Source organism: Lemur catta, chromosome 5 (genome assembly GCF_020740605.2).
Source record: "Lemur catta isolate mLemCat1 chromosome 5, mLemCat1.pri, whole genome shotgun sequence".
Taxonomy (NCBI): Eukaryota; Metazoa; Chordata; class Mammalia; order Primates; family Lemuridae; genus Lemur; species Lemur catta.
In genome coordinates, this window is record NC_059132.1 from 30707998 (window position 1) to 30731223 (window position 23226).

At 42.4% G+C, this 23226-nt stretch overlaps 1 protein-coding gene across 2 annotated transcripts; it reads right to left on the reverse strand.

Annotated features, from left to right (window-relative positions):
• Positions 1-271: 271 nt before the first annotated feature.
• SLC26A2 (solute carrier family 26 member 2) lies at positions 272-15645 on the reverse strand. Of its 2 annotated transcripts, XM_045551395.1 has the most exons (4): positions 15539-15645; positions 7626-7796; positions 4883-5606; positions 272-3351 (listed from the first exon to the last, which is right to left on the reverse strand). In XM_045551395.1, the coding sequence occupies exons 3-4, from the start codon at positions 5579-5581 to the stop codon at positions 1831-1833; spliced, it is 2220 nt and encodes a 739-aa protein (XP_045407351.1). In that variant the 5' UTR covers positions 5582-5606; positions 7626-7796; positions 15539-15645; the 3' UTR covers positions 272-1830. The 2 variants fall into 2 exon arrangements, with proteins under 2 accessions (XP_045407351.1, XP_045407350.1); XM_045551394.1 differs by lacking the exon at positions 7626-7796.
• Positions 15646-23226: the final 7581 nt, after the last annotated feature.

Below are 23226 nucleotides of genomic sequence, written 5' to 3' on the forward strand. Positions count from 1 at the left end.
TTTGCTCCTCATAAATATTTAAAATTGTTTGGAGTATAGGAACAGGTTAAAAATGATTTTGCACTTTTGCAATTATTATTTTGTTCAGTTTTAAAAGACTTGGCTCCAGCCTGAGCAAGACTGAGACCCAGCCTCTACTAAAATTAGCTGGATGTGGTGGCATGCACCTGTAGTTCCAGCTACTTGAGAGGCTGAGGCAGGAGGATCGCTTGAGACAAGGAATGTGAGGTTGCAGTGAGCTATGATGATGCCACTGCACTCTAGCCAGGGTGACAGAGTGAGACCCTGTCTCAAAAAAAAAAAAAAAAAAAAAAGACTTGGCTCAGTGTTTCATAGATTAGTCCCCTATTCCTAACTTTGGAGAACCTGTGTTTTCCTCCTTACCTATCAAGGTCCAAATACAGAACTGCAAGCTTTCCATGTAAGATACCCTTGCTTTTCAAAAGAAGCTATTCCTCAATTCACAACCTAAGGTCAGTTATCAGAAATGATATACCCATAGAACTGTGACACTTCTAAATTCTCTTGCATAATAATTTTAGGTGACTTGAAAAGTTAAAAGCTGTCACTATCATCAGTATTTACTGTACATCAACAGGATGCATGGCAGTAAGCATCAGCTTTGTTTTCACTAAAACATCTACAAATTAATTATTGATATCCTTTTGGAAGCACTCTATCACTTCTGTGCATGCTTTTCCATTGGTTCCAATAAATTTTTCCTGCAGGGTAAAGATGAACAGCAGCTTCTATTAGAGAAAGCAGCTTCTAAGGCCAATCCCCAGCAGACCCTTGCTAAAATACCATGGAGAGGGAAAAACCCCAATTCGCTGCAAAGTAAAACAATTCTTAAAGGAAACCATCAACCATTCCTTTTTGCAATCTGTCCTTGACAGTTTGCCTCCAGCTCATTTAAAATGCTATAGGAAACTGCTGACTGGCAAGATTGTCACTGATAAGCAAAAATACCAATTTAGGTCAGATGCCATGGGAAACACACTAGGGTAACTAAAATAGAGCTTAATGGTAGAGAAATTCTCAGAAGCAAGGACAGAGACCACAGAAAAGACAAAGGAAGACTCCCATTGTTTTTTCTGATGTTGAAGAGCTCTTTGATTACCTACTTACCCTAAACAAAAAGGTATGACTAGAAACTTAAAATGTATTACAAAAGGTGTTCTGTTCAATGTCAGGCTGCTGTCAGGATGTTACAAACCTGCCCAGCCATTAGACTCCTGATGAGACTGTGCCCATAGTTCCCTGCCTTAAGGAAAGGAATGGTGCTTTCCTACTAATAGCCAGAGATCTTACTGCCATCTGGGCAGCAAAGACTGGGAACAGAGAAGCACAAGAAAGAACGAACTTGTCTAGTTATGACCTTGTGCTCCAGAAGCCTCCTGACCTGTGAGTACAAGAGCAGGCACAACACTCTTTCCCTGCCTCCCTTCCCTCCCTCCCTCTCTATCCACAGAGTCATGTAAAAGAAGCACTTCTAATGCAAATCCCAACTTCACCCCTTTACCTCTTGGAGAAGGAAGAGTCCAAATATATAGCTCCCTAAAATCAGGATGGTAATTAAGTTTTGGAGCTCCTCTACAGTTGAATACTTCATATCTGCAAGAAAGCTTGAAACCACACTATTTTCTTCTTTTTGATTCTGCCCGACTATAAGTTCTGCTGCATTTGGGTATATACAAAGGCCATTAGCTTCAAAGGAAGAACAACGTCTAGCCAATAGGTTAAAATTTCAAGTGTGTAAGTGGAAGCTGAAAATGTTGTACACTTGAAATTTTAACCTATTAGCTAAACATTATTCTTCCTTCTACCTTCTCAATCACTAGAAAGACTCAGACCATTAGGAACACATATTCCTTTCTCATTTTGAGATCCTACTGCAAAAGCCATCGCTTCGTACACACTATAGAAGAGAAGGTTTTCTTCTTCCTTTTTGCAATATTCTCCCCTGGTCAGGGAATCCCTCACAGAGGGATTACACTGAGCCAGCAGAACCTGGATTCCAATGGCTTTATAATCTCTGCGAACTTCTTTCAGAGTATGGATCCCTGCTGTATCTAAAAACTGTATTGCACTGCAGTCGATCACTACAGTGTGCAGCTCCAAGGGATCATGGGAAAGTTGCACTGAAACTTCATCCTGGAGTCCACCCAGAGTCACTGTTTCCTCTTTTATCTTTCTCTTTGCTGCCTTTCTCTGAGCTGCCTTTATTAAAACAGGGTTGACAGTTTTTTTGTATAAAGCAGATTTAAAGCATTCTTTGTTTATGTAGTAAAGAGGGGCTACAAAGCGGAAAATCTTGATGCCTTGCTTAGTCTGAAGGTTCTTGTAAGCAGATGTAGATTCAAAGATTTCAGATTCTTCCACCAAGCCAAGCAATGAATTCTTTGGCTTCTGAGTACGGAGGATGACAGAAAACATAGAAAAACAAACCCCAACCAGCAGGCCTAATTCGGTACTTAGCAGTGCAGAGGACAGCATGGTAACAAACCAGATAACCGTATCCATTCTGCTAACCCTCCACATCTTAGGCAGATCCCTAAACTTACGAAGGGCTCCCCGGAGATTTATAATCGTAATCACACCAAGGACACTTTTCTGAAGGGAATAGAATAAAGGAGCTATCACCAGGAGGACCAATGAAAGAACCAGGGCTGTGACCACACCAGAAAGCTGAGTTTGACAGCCTGTTGATTCTTTGACCAATGTCTTTGCAAGAGCTGCACTAGTAGTAAAACAGTGGAAGAAGGAAGGGATGATATTGCAAAAGCCAATCGCATACATTTCCTGATTCGCTCTGACTGTATAACCATGTTTCTTGGCAAACATCTCTGAAAGTGATACGGTGATGGCAAAACCAATGACAGAAATAGCTATTGCATCTATAGCTACATTAGGAATTAGTTTCCAGTCCGGTGCTTTGGGTGGCATGAACCCAGTGGGAATATGTCCAGCAACACTGGAATTATAATTCTCATTTAGTTTTCCAAAATGAGAGGCTAATGTGGCTGCCACAACGACGATCAGTTCGATAGGAATCGGTGCCTTAAGCTTGGACTTGAAGTGCTCATTGAGTTCTTTGGTTGGCACAAGTACCAAAAGGCACAAGAAGCTGGTGATGAGATCACAGAGATTGGTCTTATGAATGTTTTTGAAGATATGTATCCAGGTAGTGATGAGTGAGCCCACGCCATTACTCCGAGGAAGGCTGAGCCCAAGGAGATACTTGGCCTGAGACGTAAGAATAGTGAAGGAGGCACCAGTGACAAATCCACTCAGCAAGGCATCTGAGAGGTAGACAGAAACAAAGCCCACTTGAAAGAAGCCCATGGCTACCTGGAAGAAAGGATATACAAGTGTTAAATACAAGTGGAAAAGGACTTCTAAATTTCATATTACCCTGACGTTTCCTACATGGAGACGTACCATCAGAGCATCACAGAATGTCAGAACTAGAACAAACACAATCGTACGTCAATCTTCTCAATTAACAAAGAAAGAAAACTGATGTTTAAAGGGCTCAGCAACTTGCCCAAGATCACACTGTTACTTGCTAGCCCAGGTGAGACAGAAACTCAGGATTTCTACCTTCTCATACCTTGAATAATGTTCAGACATCTTTCAAAAAGAAAAAAAGTTCTCAAGGATCCACCAGAAAACTTCAAATTGGAAAAATTCTTCTAATTAAGAAACTATGTATTTTCTTTAAATTACAAATCATTACTCTAAGAATGAAGTTTTAACTGGAAAAACAAAAAATTAGATTCACATCAAAATAGAATCACACTTTAAAAATTATTGTAAACTCCCTTATTTCTTTTGTTACTTTTGTCTTTTATCCTTTTCTCATTTTTGTATTTTTTAGTTTTTTTCTTTTATTTGATTGTCATTCACTTATCCTCTCTCATTTGATTCTTAGGCTTTTTTTTTCTTCTAACAAAAATGTCATTCAAAATAGAACTCTCTTTAATCTAACCTCATACTGTTTACATCCAGTATATATGTGCTTATACCATACCACCTCCCATATTAATAATAATTCTATATCCTCAAAGATACAAATTTTTTATTTTTTCCTCTTCCCAGTAATTTCTGAGAATGCTATTATACCTTCCTCCTTCTTGGTGAGAAATACTAACAAAAAGCAAAAACAGACTATGAGAAGTACAACTCATCTGCATACCACCTTCACTCTCCCTCCCCATCTCATCCAAACACCAAATAATGTGAGCTACTCTTCTCCTTCCCTTGTTGGTTCCAAATGCCTGTGATAGAAAAGCAGTTTAATGCTGGCACTGACTCCTGGATGCCAAAAGGCAGAGGCATAATGATAATGGCAGATTAGTGAGTTCTATAAAAGACCCAACAAAAATTTCATTTCTAATCCTTTCTCCTTGCTGATAATATGACATTGTAGTCCTCAACTTTTTCCCTCCCTCCCCAATAACCCAAGAGAACTACTATCTTTAGTAAGAGTCACTCACTAAAGCAGTGATTCTAAAGGAAGGTAGAGGGCATTTATAATTTAAAAAACTCTTGCATTCCTCCTCTCCCAACTCCCACTATGTTATCCTCTTGCCAACTCTGCCAATAACCAACCACAAATAATTTCAAGCAAAGCCAAGGTTTTCTGACATGTAAAATTAAGGAGTTGTACTAAGTGGGCTGAGGTTCAGAGAACCAGCCTTATCTTACCTATGGAGTCAGATGAGGGTTTAAATTTTGGCTTACCCTTCATGTATCCTGAGCACTCAATAAATGATAGCTTTACTTACTATGATCCCTAAGATCCCTTACAGATAGATAGGAGATTTCATGCATAGTGATTACTCTTCCAGAAACAACCAATTATTCCATTGTTTCTTACCTGATAAACTCCAGCCATAAAGGTTACAGTGCTGCCAACTGTAATTGCATAGCAACTTTTGTCACATATCGTATCTGATGTCTGATTTAATAATGTGCTCCCATTTGAAAACACTCCTAAAGAAGGCGCGATACGGGCAGTGTCATAGCCAGCTTTGTGTACTTCTCGGTCAACTACCTCACCAATCATAAGGCACAGTACTCCAAAAATGCCCACGGAGATGTGACGGGAGGTACCCAATAGGAAATAAATGATGCTAGCAAAAAAAGATGTGTACAGACCATAGATAGGCTCTTGGCCAGCTAACAGGGAATAAGCAATGGACTGGGGCACCAGTAAGATGCCCACAATCAAGCCAGACATCAAATCCCCTAAAATATTTTTCTTTAGATTGTATTTTGGGAGCCACTGAAAAACAGGAAAGAAACCAACAATTGTATTTTTGGCTTTGGTTGGGCTGCACTGGCAATTCTTCTGCAGCTTTGTGATGACAAACTCCTTGAAGTTAGTATTTGCTTTCTCTTGACGCTCTATATGGATCCTAGAATAAGGTCTGCATTGATCATTGGTTTCAAATTGTTTTAAGTCAGTACTTGATTCCTTTTGAGGCTCCAGATGGATCCCAGATGAAGGATTGTCATTTCCTTCAGCAGAGTCCCTGGGTGAAAGGTCCTGTTGCTCTTCACTTTCCGAAGACATTTCTGGAGATAGATGGCTCAGCTTCCTACCCGAGAGAAAATACCAGTGTTAACCAATAAAGTAATTCTCAGGGCTCACATACTAACAGTTCTACTTGTCATTCAGGAGTGTTAAAAGCAATTCGGTCTGCGGGTAGGTATCTTATATCCATTTTCCTTAATTGAGCCTCATTTGTCTTGGTCAGGAAACAAAAAGACCAAAACCAGACCATAAACAGCTAAACCAAAGCAAATAATGGGTTGGGTACAGGACTTCCCAAGAGTATAAACCATTAAGGATTCTTCTCCTTATCTGCTGGCTCCCCCTGCAGTTTTTCCTCCAGAAAACATATCAGGGCAGCCTATCTCCTTTCCTTATGCTACCAGTGGTGTTCTTCCCAAGTTTTTCACCTCTCAGGGAAACTGCAAAATAGAATCTAGTCTCAAACCTTCACCCCTACCACCCAATCCATGAAACAAGGAAGATGGTCCATTTATTTATCCATTTTGGGGGGACCATTTTTTAAACAAAAAGCTAAATGTTGAGGATAAAAAGAAAGAAGAAAAAGTAGGCAAAGAGTATAGATAAATGTTTTTGGCAATAAAAAGAAATCAGGGCAGAATGCATTTGGGTCTTTGAACAGAGCTCCCTTGCTTGGCAGGAAAGAGGAGAGAGAAGCTGATAAGAGGATATGGAAGCTTAACAAATGTCAAAAGCATGGGGAGGGTTGATGGGGCAAGTGTCGTCAGAAGGCTGTAGAAGGTTTTGGTCTATTCCATTGTGTTCTAGTATGGAGTCATCTGCCCTGTGGGCAGGGCCCACATTCATGCAAAGAGAGTTTATTATTCTAAGTACACATTCTGAAAATTCAGGCTGAACAGAGAAATAATGTTGCCCTGTACCTCCCTTGGAGGATATACAGGTGGTCCTACACCTCTGGTTCCTAAACTATAGAACTAACACCCTAAGAACTACCACGAGAAACTATAGGGAAACAAAGGGGGGTTAAAACAATCAAAAAGAGACAAGGGACAACAACAAAAAGTAAGTCTCATAACAGGAGTAAAAGAAGAAGAAAAAGAACCGGGTTCTCAAAAGAGTAGAGTGTAAACTGTTTACCAAATAATTCACAAATTAGTTAGTGCCTTTGCACAAGCTGTTGTTTTTTTTTTTTTCTCAGAATGGCCATCCCCCTTTCTCCATGTTAAGATCCCTCCACCCCTTTTTTTTTGGAGATATGGTCTCACTCTGTTGCCGGGGCTAGAGTGCAGTGGTACAGCGGCATCATCATTGCCCACTGCAACCTCAAACTCCTGGGCTCAAGCAATCCTCCTGCCTCAGCCTCCCGAGTAGCTGGGACTACAGGCAGGTACCACCACACCCAGCTAATTTTTCTATTTTCTGTAGAGACGAGGTCTCCCTATGTTGCTCAGGCTGGTCTCAGGACTCCTGGCCTCAAGCGATCCTCCTGCTTCAGCCACCCAAAATGGTAGGGTTACACTTTGAGCCACCACGTCCAGCCCCTAGTCATTTTTTAAAACCTAGTTAAAATACTACCTTTTCTACCAAGCACTAACCAATCTCTCTTAGCCCAAATGAAACACTACACCCTCTGTGTCCCATGGCATTTTGCACCTTCATTACAGTGCTAACCACACTCTTGTATTAATTAAGTAGGAGTCTCTCCAGCTCCTTGTTCATCAGGGTAACCAATGCTGCACATAATACAGTAACTCTGAGACAGCAGGCTTATAAAACATTTGAATGAATGAAAGAACAAATCAACAACTTTGGGACTTTGGCCAGATAGACAGAAAATATATTAGATGAAGGACTCAGGAAGTTTCCTGTTTTACAACTGACAGAAAAATGGGCCCTTTCAAGGTTCTATAAAGCTAACATTACGGAGGTGCCACAACCCAGGATCCACAACCTATTCAAGAAGATGAGATATATAAAAGTAACCCACGTTTGTTTAAGTTGAACAATAGTAAAATAACAGTTATTTTGATGGCTTTATGAAGCAGATAAAGAAAAAAAAGAATAGATTTAGATGACCACTGACCCTGAGAAAGTCAATCAGATTGGTGGATACACCCAGCAGCTCTTCATTCCTCGAAGCAACCGATCTGTAACTCTCTTCTCACTTCCTGCTTTCTTCAGCTAGCTTGAGCACACATATGTCCTATTTTGGAAAAGCTCTTGGTGATTTCTGGGTCAAAAGGCTTTTCTAAACCTAAGATATGCAAAAGAGGCATAAGAAAAAATGAACCAAATCCAAATTTTGCCCTCTATGGCTACATAGACTATATGCTGCCTAGAAGAAACACACTTAAGTATAAAGACACAAATAGGTTAAAATTGTAATAAAAGGATGAAAAAAGATATACTATGCTAACACTCATCAAAAGAAAGCTAGAATTGGCTAGACATGGTGGCTCATGCCTATAATCCCAGTACTTTGGGAAGCCAAGGCAAGAGGACTGATTGAGGCCAGAGTTCAAGACCAGCCTGGGCAACATAACAAAATTCCATCTCTACAAAAAGGTTTTGTTTTTTGACATAGGGTCTTGCTCTGTCGCTTGGCCAGAGCATCATACCTCACTACAACTTCAAACTCCTGGGCTCAAGCGATCCTCTTGCCTCAGCCTCCCAAGCTGCTGGTACTACAGGTACATGCCCCCACACCTGGCTAATTTTTCTCTTTCTTTCTTTCTTTTTTTTTTGGTAGGGACAGGATCTCCCCCTTCCTCATGCTGGTCTCGAACTCCTGGCCTCAAGTAATCCTCCCACCTCGGCCTCACAAAGTGCTAGGATTACAGGCATGAGCCACTGTGCCCAGCCCAAAAAGTTTTTTTAAAAATTAGCCAGGCATGGTGGTGTGCACCTATAGTCCTAGCTACTCAGGAGGCAGAGCCAGGAGGATCCCTTGAGCCCAGGAAAGTTCAAGATTGTGGTGAGTTATGATCAGTCCATTGCACTCCAGCCTGGGAGACAGAATGAGATCCTGTCTCTTAAAAAAATTAAAAAATAAAAAGGCTGGGTGCAATGGATCATGCCTGTGATCCTAGCACTTTGAGGCAGGAGGATTCCTTGAGGCCAGGAATTTGAGACCAGCCTGAGCAAAAGCAAGACCTTGTCTCTACTAAAAATAGAAAAATCAGCCAGGAGTGGTGGCTCACCCCTGTCGTCCCAGCTACTTGGGGGGGCTGAGGCAGGAGGAGCACTTGAGCCCAGGAGTTTGAGGTTGCAGTGAGTTATGATGACACCACTGCACTCTAGCCCAGGAGACAGAAAGAGACCCTCCCCCCCCCAAAAAAAAAACAAGTAAGCTGGAATGGCTATATTAATATTAGATAAAAGAGATTTCAGGAAAAAGTATATTACTAGGCATAAAGAAGGTAATTTCATAATGATAATAGGGTCAATTCATCAAGAAAACTTAACAATAGCAATCCTTATTGTCTGTGCACCTAAGAACAGAGCTCCAAAATACATGAAACAAAAACTGATAAAACTATAAGAAGAAATAGAGACATCCATGACCACCATCAGAAAATTCAATGGCCTTCTCTCAATATTGATAGAACAAGACAGAAAATCTGTGAAGATTTAAATAATACTATAGGTCGGCCTGTAATCCTAGGTCAGCTCATGCCTGTAATCCTAGCACTTTGGGAGGCCGAGGCAGGTGGATCGCTCGAGGTCAGGGTTCGAGACCAGCCTGAGCAAGAGTGAGACCCCCGTCTCTACTAAAAATAGAAAGAAATTATATGGACAGCTAAAAATATATATAGAAAAAATTAGCTGGGCATGGTGGCACATGCCTGTAGTCCCAGCTACTCGGGAGGCTGAGGCAATAGGATCCCTTAAGCCCAGGAGTTTGAGGTTGCCGTGAGCTAGGCTGACGCCACGGCACTCACTCTAGCCCAGGCAACAGAATGAGACTCTGTCTCAAAAAAAAAAAATAATAATAATAATACTATAGGTCAACTGGACTTAATATACATACAACATTCCACCCAACAACAGCAAAATACACATTTTCCTCAGGTGCATATGGAAGGAACATTTACCAAGGTAAACCATAAATTCTCCATAAATTTAAAATCATCCAATTCATACAAAATATGTTCTCTGACCTTAATGGAATTAAATTAGAAACCAGTAACAGAAAAGTATCTGGAAAATCCACAAATATTTGAAAAGTAAGTAACATACTTCTAAATAATCCAGGAGTCAAAGATGACTTCAAAAGAGAAATGAGCTTTATTTGTAACAGCCCAAAACTGGAAACAACCCAAATGTTCAGGTGAATAGATAAATTGTACTACATTTATACCAGAACATTACTTAGTAATAGAAAGGAATAAACTAATGATACAACACTGATGAACGCAGAATAATTTCACCAGATGAAATAATTTTGCCAGTGAAAGCCAGATGAAGAAAAAAGAGTACATACTGTATAATCCTATTTATGTAAAACTCTAGAAAATGTAACTAATCTATAATGACAGAAAGCAGATCTTGGGATAGGGAGTAAAAAGGGATAGGAGGGAGAGATTACAAAGGGGCACGAGGAAACTTTTAGGAGTGATGCATATGTTCATTATCTTGATTGTGTTGACAGTTTTATATAAATAGTACACTTTAGATATGTACAGCTTATTTTATGTAAATTATACCACAATAAAGCTATAAAAAATCTAATTTGTATCTGAAGAGAGTAAGACTAGTTTGAATACACCCTATTACATAATTATTATTATTTTTTTAAGAGACAGGATCCTGGCATGTTGCCCAGGCTGGAGTACATTGGCTATTCACAGGTGCGATCACAGCACACAGTTACAGCCTTGAACTCCTGGGCTCAAGCAATCCTCCTGCCTCAGCCTTCCAACTAACTGGGATTACAGGCGCTGGCCACTGTGCCTGGCTCAGTCATTTTGTATTCAATTGCAGTTTGTATTTCCATTCCTAAGAAACCTTCACAGAATGTTCTGATACTCTGAATATAGCCTTGGGAAATGTATTTCATAAGTCCCCAAACACAATTAACTTTGGGAAAGAGAATTAAAGCCAATGTTTTGCTTCTTTTTGTAATATTTTTCTTTCTTTCTTTTTTCTTTTTTTTTCTTTGCTTTATCCATGTTGAGAATTTGTAATATTTTTCTAAGAACAGTTATATTTAGCTTTAAAATATGATAGCTTCAGTGGATACATTTGATGACATAATATTAAGCAAATACAAGTTAGGTAGGCTGACTATCCTTAATCCAAAATTCTGAAATCTGAAATGCGACAAAATCTGAAACTTTTTGAGCACTGACATCATGCTCAAAGGAAATACTCACTGGAGCATTTCAGATTTCCAGATTAGGGATGCACAACCAGTAAGTATAAAGCAAATATTCCAAAATCAGAAACACTTCTGGTCCCAAGTATTTTTGGATAACGAATACTCAACCTGTACTGAAATTTTCCTAAGAAAGCTAGGCCATTTAAAACTGAGCTTGGCTGGGCACGGTGGTTCACGGCTGCAATCCTAGCACTCTGGGAGGCCAAGGCAGGAGGATCGCTTGAGGTCAGGAGTTTGAGACCAGCCTGAGCAAGAGTGAGATCCCGTCTCTGCTAAAAACAGAAAAAATTAACCAGGTGTGGTGGCGAGCGCCTGTAGTCCCAGCTACTCGGGAAGCTGAAGCAGGAGGATCACTTGAGCCCAGGAGTTTGAGGTTGCTGTGAGCTAGGCTGATGCCATGGCACCCTATCCCGGACAACAGAGCGAGACTCTATCTCAAAAAAAAAAAAAAAAAAAAGATGTGGATTTAATTTACATCTTTTATTACAAAAAAAAGAAAAAAGAAACCAAGCTTGACATCCTGTTTTGAATATTGTGTGATATGCATGTCTGTGCATGTGTACTTAAATAACTGCTTTTAATACATAACACAATCTAAAAAACCATGTGCAGTGAGCACAGGCAGAAAAATCAACCTGGTTGTCAAAAGCCCTGGACTGCAGGCAGCTTTAGCCCTCTGTCCCAACCCTGGGTCTATTTCTCCCTGAGAAAGTCCATACTTAATGATCAAGTCATGAAGTGGCAGTTTTCCTGGATTATAGGACTTTAGAACTAGATAAAGGTCATGAAATCCAATATCCATATTTTTTAGATAAGGAATCAAGGTTCAGAATAGTAAATTCATTTGCTAATTCAAGGCACAGCTGGAGCTAGAACTCAAGTAAGTATACTGACTCCTAACCTTTTTTCTCTAATAGGCTGTCTAGGTCAGTCTCTTAAGTATATCAGATAATTATAGGAAAACTAGAGTCAACCCAAGAATAACCTAGAGATCTAAAGCTGTGGAAAAACTTGAAGTCTTAATATTAGCCCAATATTAATGTGAACAAGTTGTCTACGAAAATGAGTCTTCTCTCTTACATGGAAAAATCTCAGTTAAACTAGGCTGAACTAGGTGTGGACTGTCTAGTCTGGAAGTAACTTTCCAATACTCACGCAGCTTGTAAGCAACAGAATCATGACTTGAACAAAAGCGTGTGTGATTAAAACTTGCACTGTCTCCTGACGGCTTCTTGTGAAGCTTTTTTTTAAATCTTCAGAAAAGTTGAAAGAATAATACATGCAACACGTGTACACTTACGATTTACCTATTTAACAATTCACCAATTGTTAATGTTTTGCTACATCTGCACCTTCGCACTCTCTCTCCGTACATAGAGGTTTGTTTATTCATTAGTTCTTCTGAACTATTTGAATGTTGCAGGCATACTTCAGCCTTAAATACCAAACTGAAACTACATTTTTGAGCCACTATGCTATCTGCCTCTTTTTCAAAAGAAGCATTCATTAGCAACATGAGGTCAACCATTTGGATATGTTCCTCTAAAATCTGGAATGGCTCCCCTCTTCCTACCAAACATAGTCTAAAAACTTTACTATAGTCTTCTCTCTACGAACGAGCCTGAAACTGCCTCTCTTTCGCTTCCTCCCATGCACCAGTGTTCCAATCACCAGTCCATGAAAACACTAAGCAGCCTGTGCTCCTCAGGGCCTTTGCTCATGTCATGTTGTCTTCAGTCTGAGATGTCTCTTCCTTCTACCTCCGTCTATCTTGGTCCTTTTCTAATCCTACAAGGCCCATCTCAAATGCTACAGGATAAGGGGGACTTAAACTTCTTAGGCTATGCTTCCCCACCATATTACATATAACTAGCACTTAAATTAACATATCTCTCCAACTACAGCACATTTATAGGCAGGCACCAAGTCATCTTCATTTTCATATAACTCAGCACTTACCACAATGGTTCATACTTAGTATGTAGGGCTGTATCTGTGTTTACTGAAATGAATAAATAGGTCAAGTTTCAAGTAAATATAATTAAGACCAAAAAAAACACCACCCCCTATTTCTAGCTACCACAATTAACAATGTCTATTTATTAATATGTCTGTAATTCAAAAAGAAACACCATAAGCCTTCTTCTATCAGTAGTACAAGCACTATGACATATTGCTTCTAGTATTAAGCCTAAACTAAGACAAAAATAATAAAATATCCAAGAAAATAATTTAATGTAAAACCATGATCAAATAATTAGTTCCTTGCACAGTAATTCCCAGCTTTCAAAAAGATTTCATATACATCTCCCAGTTGCCTACTCAATAAATTTGAGAAGGAGAATATGAATTCCTCTTCTCTAGTATGAGAAAAATCAAGGTTTAGTCACTTGCTCAACTGGTAGGACCAGATTCTCAAACTACATCTTCCAAGTTTAGCTCTATAATACCACACTGTTCCCAAATTTGTTTCCATGCTAAGAAGTCCTAGGAGCTAGTTCAAAGCACTACTCTGTGGCCAAGTACTCAACTTATTTCTGAGTCTATGAATAATTTTAATATGTGAAGGTAACAAACTGCTTAAAGGAATAAAAGGACCAAGACTGAAATTACTTTTGTTTTATATTATACATATGAATTGGTAACATTTTCTTTCTTCTTCTTCTTCTTTTTTTTTTTTGCCTATTAGGAGCAACAACATAAAATTTACCCCTGTAGCTACATTTTAGTGAGAAAAATTAGCATCCCAGGCAAGAGTCAAATAAGCCAAGCAAGCTCCTGCTTCCTTCATAATTTTCCTAGCCTAACTGGAATGCTCCTCCCCAGCTATACTAATGGCTTGCTCCCTCTCTTGAGTTTTTTTTTCTCAAATGACACCTCATAAATCAGTTCCTTCTAGACACAATATATAATATAAAATAGCACCACTGCCACCTCCATCCCTCCGGGGCCCCATTACTGCCTTGCACTCCTATCCCCTTTGCTTTGCTCTATTTTTCTCCATGGCTCTTCTCACCATCCCATACATCTACTTTTTCACTAATTGTCTGTTCTTCATGAGGGCAATGACTTGCTCTGTTTTGTTTGAAAGTATATCCCTAGTGCCTTGAAGTGTGTCTGGCACCTGATAAGTGCTTAACAAATATTTGCTCAGTGAATGATAGTTTATACAGTAACGAAGGAGTTACTTTCCCTATTCTCATCTAACTCAACAACCCCTCCACCTGAAACACCATAACCAAGCTTGTGTCAAAAAATTATAGTTTTGGCAAGCATCTGCCCGGGGGGGGGGGTTATGCTTGTTAAAAGTATGATGTCAAAAATTACATGTAACCCTGAATATGTTTATCTCTACATCTTCCCCTAGGAGGCAGCACATTACAGTACAATGATTTTCAAATACAGAGAGCTGTTAAAATGCAGATTCTTAGGACCGCCCCTGCAAATCAAAGGATAAGATCCAAGACTCTACACCCTGGATGTGAGCCAGTGAGCACAGGACCACACTTGGAGAATCACTGGGTGTATTCTGGAAGTCAGACAGATCTCTACTCAGATCCCAGCTACATTGTTCACCAGCTGTATTGCACTGGGTGAAAATTCCATTTTACTCAGCATCAATTTCTGTCTTGTAAAATTGGGATAACATTACCTAACTTGCAAGGTTGTAAGGCCAACACAAGTACTAGCACAGTGCCTGGCACATAGCTGTTACTAAATAACTGATAGCTATCAGTCTCTGTCCCTTCCTATCTCTTTCCTTGAGATTCCTGATGGAAAAAAAAAATGCAATTCATTTCTTTTCAACAGCTTTGGTCTTCCAATTCTTATCACTTTTCAAAACCAAGAATTTCTGCTTAATCCAATGTTGGATATCACATTAGTTATAGATTTCACATACAGAGAGAGCCATAGGGGCAAGGAGGGAAAAAGGTACTAGAATGGGTGCCAGAAAGGAGTTTGGAATGCTTTTGTGGTCCCCAATCTGTGCCAGGAAGGGGCCCAATCTGATATGCTATAAATTTGGAGAGCTTGGTACAAGTCCTAGATTGGCAAATGACTTGCTGTGCAATTTTACACAAGGCCCTGACCCTCTCTGTGTCTTCTCAGTGTCCCCACCTATCCAACTTAGTGTATGAGTCTGAAAGAAGTACAGGCCCTGTACTTAACCAGGTGTGTGATTTTAATAAGCAAGATAACCACGCCCTCCAGATCTCAGTTTCTCCATCTGCCCAAAGTGATGGTGGTGGCTCATATCTCCTCAGTCCCGCCCCCAGATATCTGGGTTCGAGACAGCTCAACTAGGACAGGAAGGAGCAGCCAGGTGCGTGGGCACCCCGCAGGATGTGTGAGGTGGAGGGTGGGCAGCCCTCAGCCCGAGGAGCGGCCCGGATCAAGGGAGGCGGGTGCTACTTGTCCTGCCCCGGCCCCTGCCGGCCCGGGAAATTACTGCTATGCACGCCCACCTCCCACGGCGGGCCACGACGCCCGCGGCGACCGCGGGTCTGGGCTTCCACCTGGGACCCAAGCCAGGGGGACCCTAACAGGGGCCCGCTGACCGCGTGGCGGCCGGCACCGCTCCCCCGACCTTCCCCCGTCCGCTCCCCTCTTCTCACCTGTCCGGTCCGGGCCGCCCTACGCGACGAGGCTCCGCAGCCCGTCCTCCGCCGTGGCCGGGCGGAGGCGACACGGCGGTGCGGACGCAGGCACACCCGCCCGGCCCCCTTCCCCGCCCACCGGCCGGCCCCGGAGAGGCGCGGAAGGCAGAGCGGGTGCGAACGCCCGCGGCCGTGGCAGTCACGTGGCTCTGCCGAGCGAACGACGCGAGCACCAGCCAATGACTGGGTCCGGACCGGCGAGGGTCCCGCCCCCTGGCCGCTCTCCTCCTCGCGATTGGCCGCCGTAGGCAGACGGGCTCACGCGGCCCGCGATCTTGGTTCCTCCCGCCCCTGAGGCGATGAGTCCTCGGCTTAGTGAGCCGACTACGGACGGGTCCTTGGCTTTACCCGCGGGGGACGCGGAAGCGCTCCGCCTGGGGCTGTAACGTGCTCAGCGTGTGCCAGCGGCCTTGTCCTAATCGCTGACTCCGTGGGACCCGGTTCCCTCCCACCCACTCCTGTATTCCCTGCGTGGGAAAAGGTCAGCCGGCGTGTTACAGGCTCTCGTCCCACAATAACTCATTCTCCACCCAAGATCCCGATAACCGGGAGGCTCTTTGTAAAATGTGACGAAAATGTAAAATGTAATTCCAATCTTGTTTAAAACCCACAGGGGCTTTCCATGCCGTTTACAGACAAAATCAAGCCCTGCCTGTGCCCCGGAGGCCCTGCGCGCTGGAGCGCCCCCTGCCGTCTGTCCCCTCCCTGCTGTCACCCCCGCTGCCCCTGTGCCCGCCACGCGTGTTCGCTGTCGGGACCTCAACACGGGTTCCAGCTACCTGGTGTCTTCTTGTCTCTCAGGTCTCCGCCCAAACGTCTGTCCCCTCCACAGAGAGGCCGTCCCTGACCACCCTACGAAAACTAGCCAGCCAGTCACATCCCATCGTGCCCTCTTGATTTCATTATCCGCCCCGAACTGGTATTGAGTATGTATTAATGTGTTCATTGTTCACCTTGTTTGTAGCTTGCAGGGGCCCACTAGACGGTGTGGAGGAGGGACCTCTAAAGGAAGCAGGGTTAACTCCCTTTCCTTCCCTTCCCAATGAACATCTTCACGGTCATTTAAGGAACTGCTTACGTAAAGATGATCCCCAAGTTTCTGTCGCCCATCAGATTCAGAGTTTCCAAAAGTCACAAGCCATATCAGGAATCAGAACTGGATTCTACTCCTGATGCTGCCCCTTGTGGCTGGGGACAAATCACTTCATCTCAACAAGCATCAATGTTTCCACCTTTCAAAGGGCAGATAATGGCCTGGCACCCAGGGTCCCGGAGAGAGTCAAGCAAGGCCATCGGTGTAAAGTACTTTGTCCACTCCCTATAGATTGCACAACAACCAGAATAGGAACAGTTGCCAATTTCAGGATGTTTATCACGTCCCTGCACACAACTGTTTGTGTTCCTTATTTTATTTCGTCCCCACAGCAGCTTTAGAGGAGGTGCTATAATATGATTCTTCTTTTATGAGTGAGGAAATGAGATTTAGAGATGTTAGGTAACTTGCCCAAGGTCGCACAGTTGATAAGTGACAGTAGCATGATTTTAACCCAGTCACATCTGTCTGCAAAGCCAACTCTCTTGAACCATTACACTCACTGTGCTATTCAAATGTAAGAATCTGCCCCCATCCTTGCATGTAATAGACACCAATAAAGACTGGTCAGATTTAATAATGGCTATCAATTTCTTTCTTTCTTTTCATGTCTTTTCTTTTTTCTTTCTCCCTCTTTCTTTCTTTCTTTTTCTTTCTTTCTTTCCTTTCCTCTTTCTTTTCTTTCTTTCTTTTCTGACAGAGACTTCTCACTCTTGCCCCAGGTAGAGTGCAGTGGTGTCATCATACCTCACTGCAACCTCAAACTCCTGGATTTAAGCGATCCTCCTTCCTCAGCCTCCCAAGTAGCTGGGACTACAGGTGTGAACCACAATGCCTGGCTAATTTTTCCATTTTTAGTAGAGATGGGGTCTCCCTGTTGCTCAGGCTGGTCTTGAACTCCTGAGCTCAAGCAATCCTCCTGCCTCCCAGAGTGCTAGGATTGTAGGCATGAGCCACTGCGCCCAGCCTCTCATTTTCCTTCTTTTATTCCATGTATATTAATTATTAATCTGCATTACAGATAAAGAAATTGGAGCTCAGAATATTGTTACTTACCAAGGTCATGTAGCCAGCGATCCCCAACCTTTTTGGCACCAGGGACCAGTTTCATGGAAGACAATTTTTCCACGGATGGAGGGGGGTGGTTTGGTTTTGGGATGATTCAAGCCCATTACATTTATTGTGCACTTTATTTCTATTATTATTACATGGTAATATATAATGAAATAATTATACAACTCACCATAATGCAGAATCTAATGACGCCGCTGATATGAGAGGAGATGGAGCTCAGGCGCTGCGATGGGGAGTGGCTGTAAATACAGATGAAACTTCACCCGCTCTCCCACCGTGCAGCTCAGTTCCTAACAGGCACAGACCTGTACTGGTCTTCGGGCCCAGGGCTTGGGGACCGCAGATGTATTAATAGCCAAGAAGTAGTGGATTTTGAAGTGTGAGCTGTCAGAAGCCAAAACCCAAGAACATGCAGCTATGCCCCACCAGGGAAAGGTGCTAGAGAAGAAGCTGTAGGTCAGCCATTGGTGCCTCTCTCCTTCCTAGTTCAGCATCCCAGGTGGCTGTTTAATTTTTGTGGTCCCTCCTGGCCCTACACGCATACCCTCAGGGGCCCCACGGAGCTAGACATTGGTCTGCCATGGTATCTTACCTTCACTGATGCTCCAGTGTTCTGCAGCAAGAATCAGAGGGAGGAAACAATAACCAAATCCCTGCCAATGGAGAGCTGGCTAATAATCCGTTTTTCCTCCGTAACAGCAGATCAGCAGCCCAGCCAGCCAGCACCTACATCTCTGTACCTCTTCTGTCTGAGCCTGGGCATTTTCCCTCCTGTTGGTTTCAGGGTTCATAGGGGTGGCTGGCAGCCCAAGGGCCACATTGTATAGCCTTATTCTGTCACAAACAGCTTTTCCAAAGAGTAATTAATGATGTATTCACTGGGGGCATTGTGGGCCAGCAAAAAAGTCATTTCAGGTTAGGGGCTACTTTAAGATTCACCTCCTCAGCACTTCCTGATCACCCACCCTCGCCAGGTGGGACAGGTCCCTTCCTCCGAGGCCCCACTGGACCATGCACTGCCTCCAGCTATTGAATGGGCTATTCCTGGTATGCTATCCAGGATTCATTTTCACCACTCTAGGTGTTTAACTTTTTGAAAAAATATTTTAACTTGATTATTCTTGGAAATAAGTAACACTTAAAAAGTAGAGTAAACAAATTCAAAAGGTCACAGAGTTTACAGTGAAAAATAAATCTCCCACTCTTACACCTGTGTATTTTTCCATTTTACCTTTTTTTTTTTTTTCTTTTTCTTTAGTAAAGCGAGGCACATTGACCCTGTGTACCTTTCTAGAGGCAAACACAGCACCCGTTTCCTGTGTAGCCTTCCAGGTTTATTCTATACCAGCAGTTCTCAATTCTGGCTGCTCATTAGAATCTCTTGGGGAACTTTTAAAAGATAGCGATGATATTTGAGTCCCACCCCCAGACATTATCATTTAATTGATGTAGCGTGGGCTCAGACATTGATATCTTTTAAAAGCCCCCCAGGAGATTCTAAGCACACCTACGGTTGGCAAACCACTATTCTGTACATGTACAAGACTCTCTCTCTATATATAAATTTTTTAAACAAAAGGAGCATATAAAATATACCATTTTGGTTTTTTAAAATTACACCTTGAAGATTATTCCAAATCAGTGCATAGAAAGCTGCTTTTGGGTTACCTATTGCTGAGTAAATCACTCCAAAACATAGTGGCTTGAAGCAATAATCATTTTGTTTTTTCTCACAGCTTCTGTGGGCCAGGAATTTGGTAAGGGCTTGCCTGGGTGGTTCTGTCTTGAGCCCTCTCAGAGAGAGGCAGTGTAACTCTAGATAGTGGCTTGAGTTGGGACAGAATGGGGACTGAAGCAGCTGACAGCCGTCTGGACAGCTCTTTCCTCCTTCATGCAGTCGCAGGGCCCCTCCTTGTCTCTCTGTAGGGGCTAGTTTGAACTTCCTCATACCATTGCAGTTTCAGGGCAGACTGTGCTTAAATGGTAGCTGAAGGCTTCCAGAGCTAGAGTCTCAGCTCTGTACAGCTCTGTAAAGGCTCTACAGGGGGCCACTGTGTATATAGCCTTTTGTGATCTAGCTTCAAAAGTCACACAGCTTCACTTCTATTTCAGTCTGTTGGTTGAAAGTCAACAATTTGCCCAGTTTCAAGGAGAAGGAAATAGACCTCAAATGTCAATGGGTGAAGTGACAGAGTCACATTGCAAGAAGGACATGTAGGATAGGAAACATTGTTTTGGTTGTCTTTGGCTATAGCAGCTGCATAGTATTCCACTGTTTGGATGTACCATCATTTATTTAAGCATTGATGGACATTTATGTTGTTTTTATTCTTTCAATATTACAAATAATGCTTTGAATGATTATAGGAGTGTTTTCTCTGTCCACTCCCCGAGTCCCTAGAGTTGCTTGAGCCTTTATGATCACTTTGTGATCACTGCGTGGAAGGGCAGAGAGCAGCTATTCTCAGGCTCAAGAAAGCAACTCTGCTTTTGGCCTTGCAGAGAAATTAGGCTGAATTGTTCCAGAAGGGAAAAGAATGGAAGGCCACATGGTCAGGGAGAAGGGAGATTTTTGAGAGGCTCTCCCACGATTGAGATGGGACTGAACTTTGCAGGATCCTGGGGCTCTCCCTGCCCTGGAGGGGTGGGAGGGTCTCCTACAGGGTGGCTATTGGTGCTCTAGGGAGGCTGGCTCCTGGGGGTAGGAGGCCCTAGCCATAGTAAGGACCCCGATCCCTGGCTAAGAGCAGAACTGTTAGTCTTTCTAGGGCCATACCAGCTTGGATGGGGGCATATTTCTAGTGGCAGAGCAGACTAAAACTTAGAGGGATTTTATGGGTTTGGACTAAGTTAGACCAACAGGCTTTCACATGACTCTGGGGTGGGCATCAGTTACAGTAATTACTGGAGTAGAATATCCTGCCAGCACCATGGGGTTGGGGCTTGGAGCATTGAAAATTTGATTTGGAGAAAGAAAAGTAATGTGACTCTTACACCCAGGGTGAATGAGCACAAATCACTCATTACAAATATTTAGGTACAGAAAGTGAGCTGTGATTTGACGTTTCACAGAGATGAGCCCCAGCATCTCAAGTCTGCTCTTTCAGAGCCATGGGCTAAGAGCTGTGGGAGATGGTCTTTCAAAACGAAACATGATCTCTGCATTAAAATATTGACTTTCCCATTATTTCTTTATTTAAACTCAGATTTCTGGATAGCCAGGACAACATCTTAGAGGATTAATAGTGAACTTGTTCTACCTTTCTGGTCAAGGTTTTGATTAAGAAGATAAGAAAATAATCAAGCAAATGTGCAAAGATTTAACTACACAATGTTCACTTAAAAAATTAGAAACAGTCTAAATAACTACCACTTGGAAATATGTTAAATAAACTAAGGTACAGTGACCCAATGGAAGTCTATGAGGCCATTAAAAATCACCTGGTAGGCCGGGCACAGTGGCTCACACCTGTAATCCTAGCACTCTGGTAGACAGGAGAAGCAAGAAGGATCATTTGAGCTCAGGCATTCAAGACCAGCCTTAGCAAGAGTGAGATCCCGGTCTCTACTAAAAATAGAAAAACTCAGCCAGGGGTGGTGGTGCATGCCTGTAGTCCCAGCTACTTGGGAGGCTGAGGCAGGAGGATTGCTTGAGCCCAGGAGTTTGAGGTTATAGTGAGTTGTGATGACATCACTGCACTGTAGCCGGGGTGACAGGGTGATCCTCTGTCTCAAAAAAAAAAAAAAAAAAATCACCTGGTAAAAGAATATTTAATTGTTCAGAAAGATGTTTACATATTTTGAGAAAACACCTGTGGAAAGAAAAAAAGATGTTTGCATATGTTGTTAAACAGACAAAATATGTGTTGCACCACCATAGTTACATTTTTTAAATTGTATGATTGGAAGAGAAGGATATGTCTCAAAATATTTCTCTGGGTGGTACTGTCATATTCATCTTTTTGTTTACCTATATTCTCTTACCCACAACACAAAGAAATATTACTTTATAAAAAGAAAAATAATAAAGTTTTGGTTAAATAGAATAGGAAAATAGGCATATTTGTATTACTTCTATTTTTTACTGACCATCACTGCCTCATACTTAGCTTACATTATCATTATTAATGGCTACGTTTATTGAGATCTGGCCATCAACCAGGTTCAAAGCATATACTACCTCTATTCCCCACAATAGCTTTGTAAAGTATCATTTTTACCTGCAGTTTGCAAATGAGGAAATTAAGACTGGAGATTAAGTAATTTACCCCAAATCAAAGTTTGTAAATTGCAAGAAAAGGATTTAAACTCAGCTCTCTCTGGTTCCAATGCCTAAGTGTCCCCTCTTGCCTGTTGTCGTTCTCCAGCTATTGTCAAAAAGCAGGTACTTAGGACCTGATTTTACTGACTTTTCAGGATTACCCAGAGTTCCCAGTTCGTTGTGAGTTATAGATTCCTTTCAGATCTGAGCTTTAGAAAAATGCACATGAGGTTAAAATGTACACAAGGATAAACATTTACATGGCTCATCCATGGACTCAACTTAAACCCTCAACGTAAAATATTAATAAAGAGAACTTCACAGACTGGCCAAGCTCTAGGGACACAGACCCAACAGGAAACACATCTAGCCGTATAAAGTCACTAAGTCAACAGGTGGCAAGACAATTAGGAATTGGGATTAACTCTAGGTGAAGGGTAAGAACCAATGAAATATGGGAGTGAGCCAAGGTAAGTATAAAATGAGGGTGGAGACCAACAAGGCTGTTTTGGAAGTTCTAAGGGCTAGCTGGCAGGGTGAGGGAAACTGTCTTCCCTTCCATGGCTTCCCAGGGGTGGCGGGGTTTGGCAGCCGAGGAGGGAAAGGCCTTCCATCAGGAAATGGAGGCTAAGTGAACATTCAATACCAGGGGAGGCCGGGCGCGGTGGCTCATACCTGTAATCCTAGCACTCTGGGAGGCCAAGGCGGAAGGATTGCTTGAGCTCAGGCTGGGGGGTGGGGCTAGAAGTCCTAACCCTCTAATTGTGGCTAGATCTGAAGCTGCTAGGGGCTGCCAGCCACCAGTCAATCGTTAGCATACAAAGGCATCACTTGGGGGATTCTTAGGATTTTAGAAGTTGAATGCCAGAAAACAGAATTGAAGATGAAATATATATCTCATAGTAGCATAATGCTGAACACCAAGGCTGTGCCAGGCAGCACTGCAAGACCTACCTGACAGGTCCCCGCCCCCAGAAAGCTCACAGTACAGTGGGAAGACAGACAATAGGACAAGGAAACAAAAAATAAACATGGTAATTTATGATAGTAATAAATAAAATAGGCCGGGCGCGGTGGCTCATGCCTGGCACTCTGGGAGGCTGAGGCAGGAGGATCTCTTGAGCCCAGGAGTTGGAGGTTGCTATGCAACTGCACTCTACCCAGGAAGACAGAGTGAGACTCTGTCTCAACAAAAACAAACAAAAGGCAACTGAACAC

What these genes read in the sequence shown, in the direction of transcription:
- SLC26A2 (XM_045551394.1), bottom strand. Translation starts at nt 5,581, where the DNA reads ATGTCTTCGGAAAGTGAAGAGCAACAGGACCTTTCACCCAGGGACTCT. An exon ending in TTATGGCTGGAGTTTATCAG is followed by an intron (nt 3,352 to 4,882) that starts GTAAGAAACAAT and finishes CCTTTCTTCCAG; the next exon opens with GTAGCCATGGGCTTCTTTCA.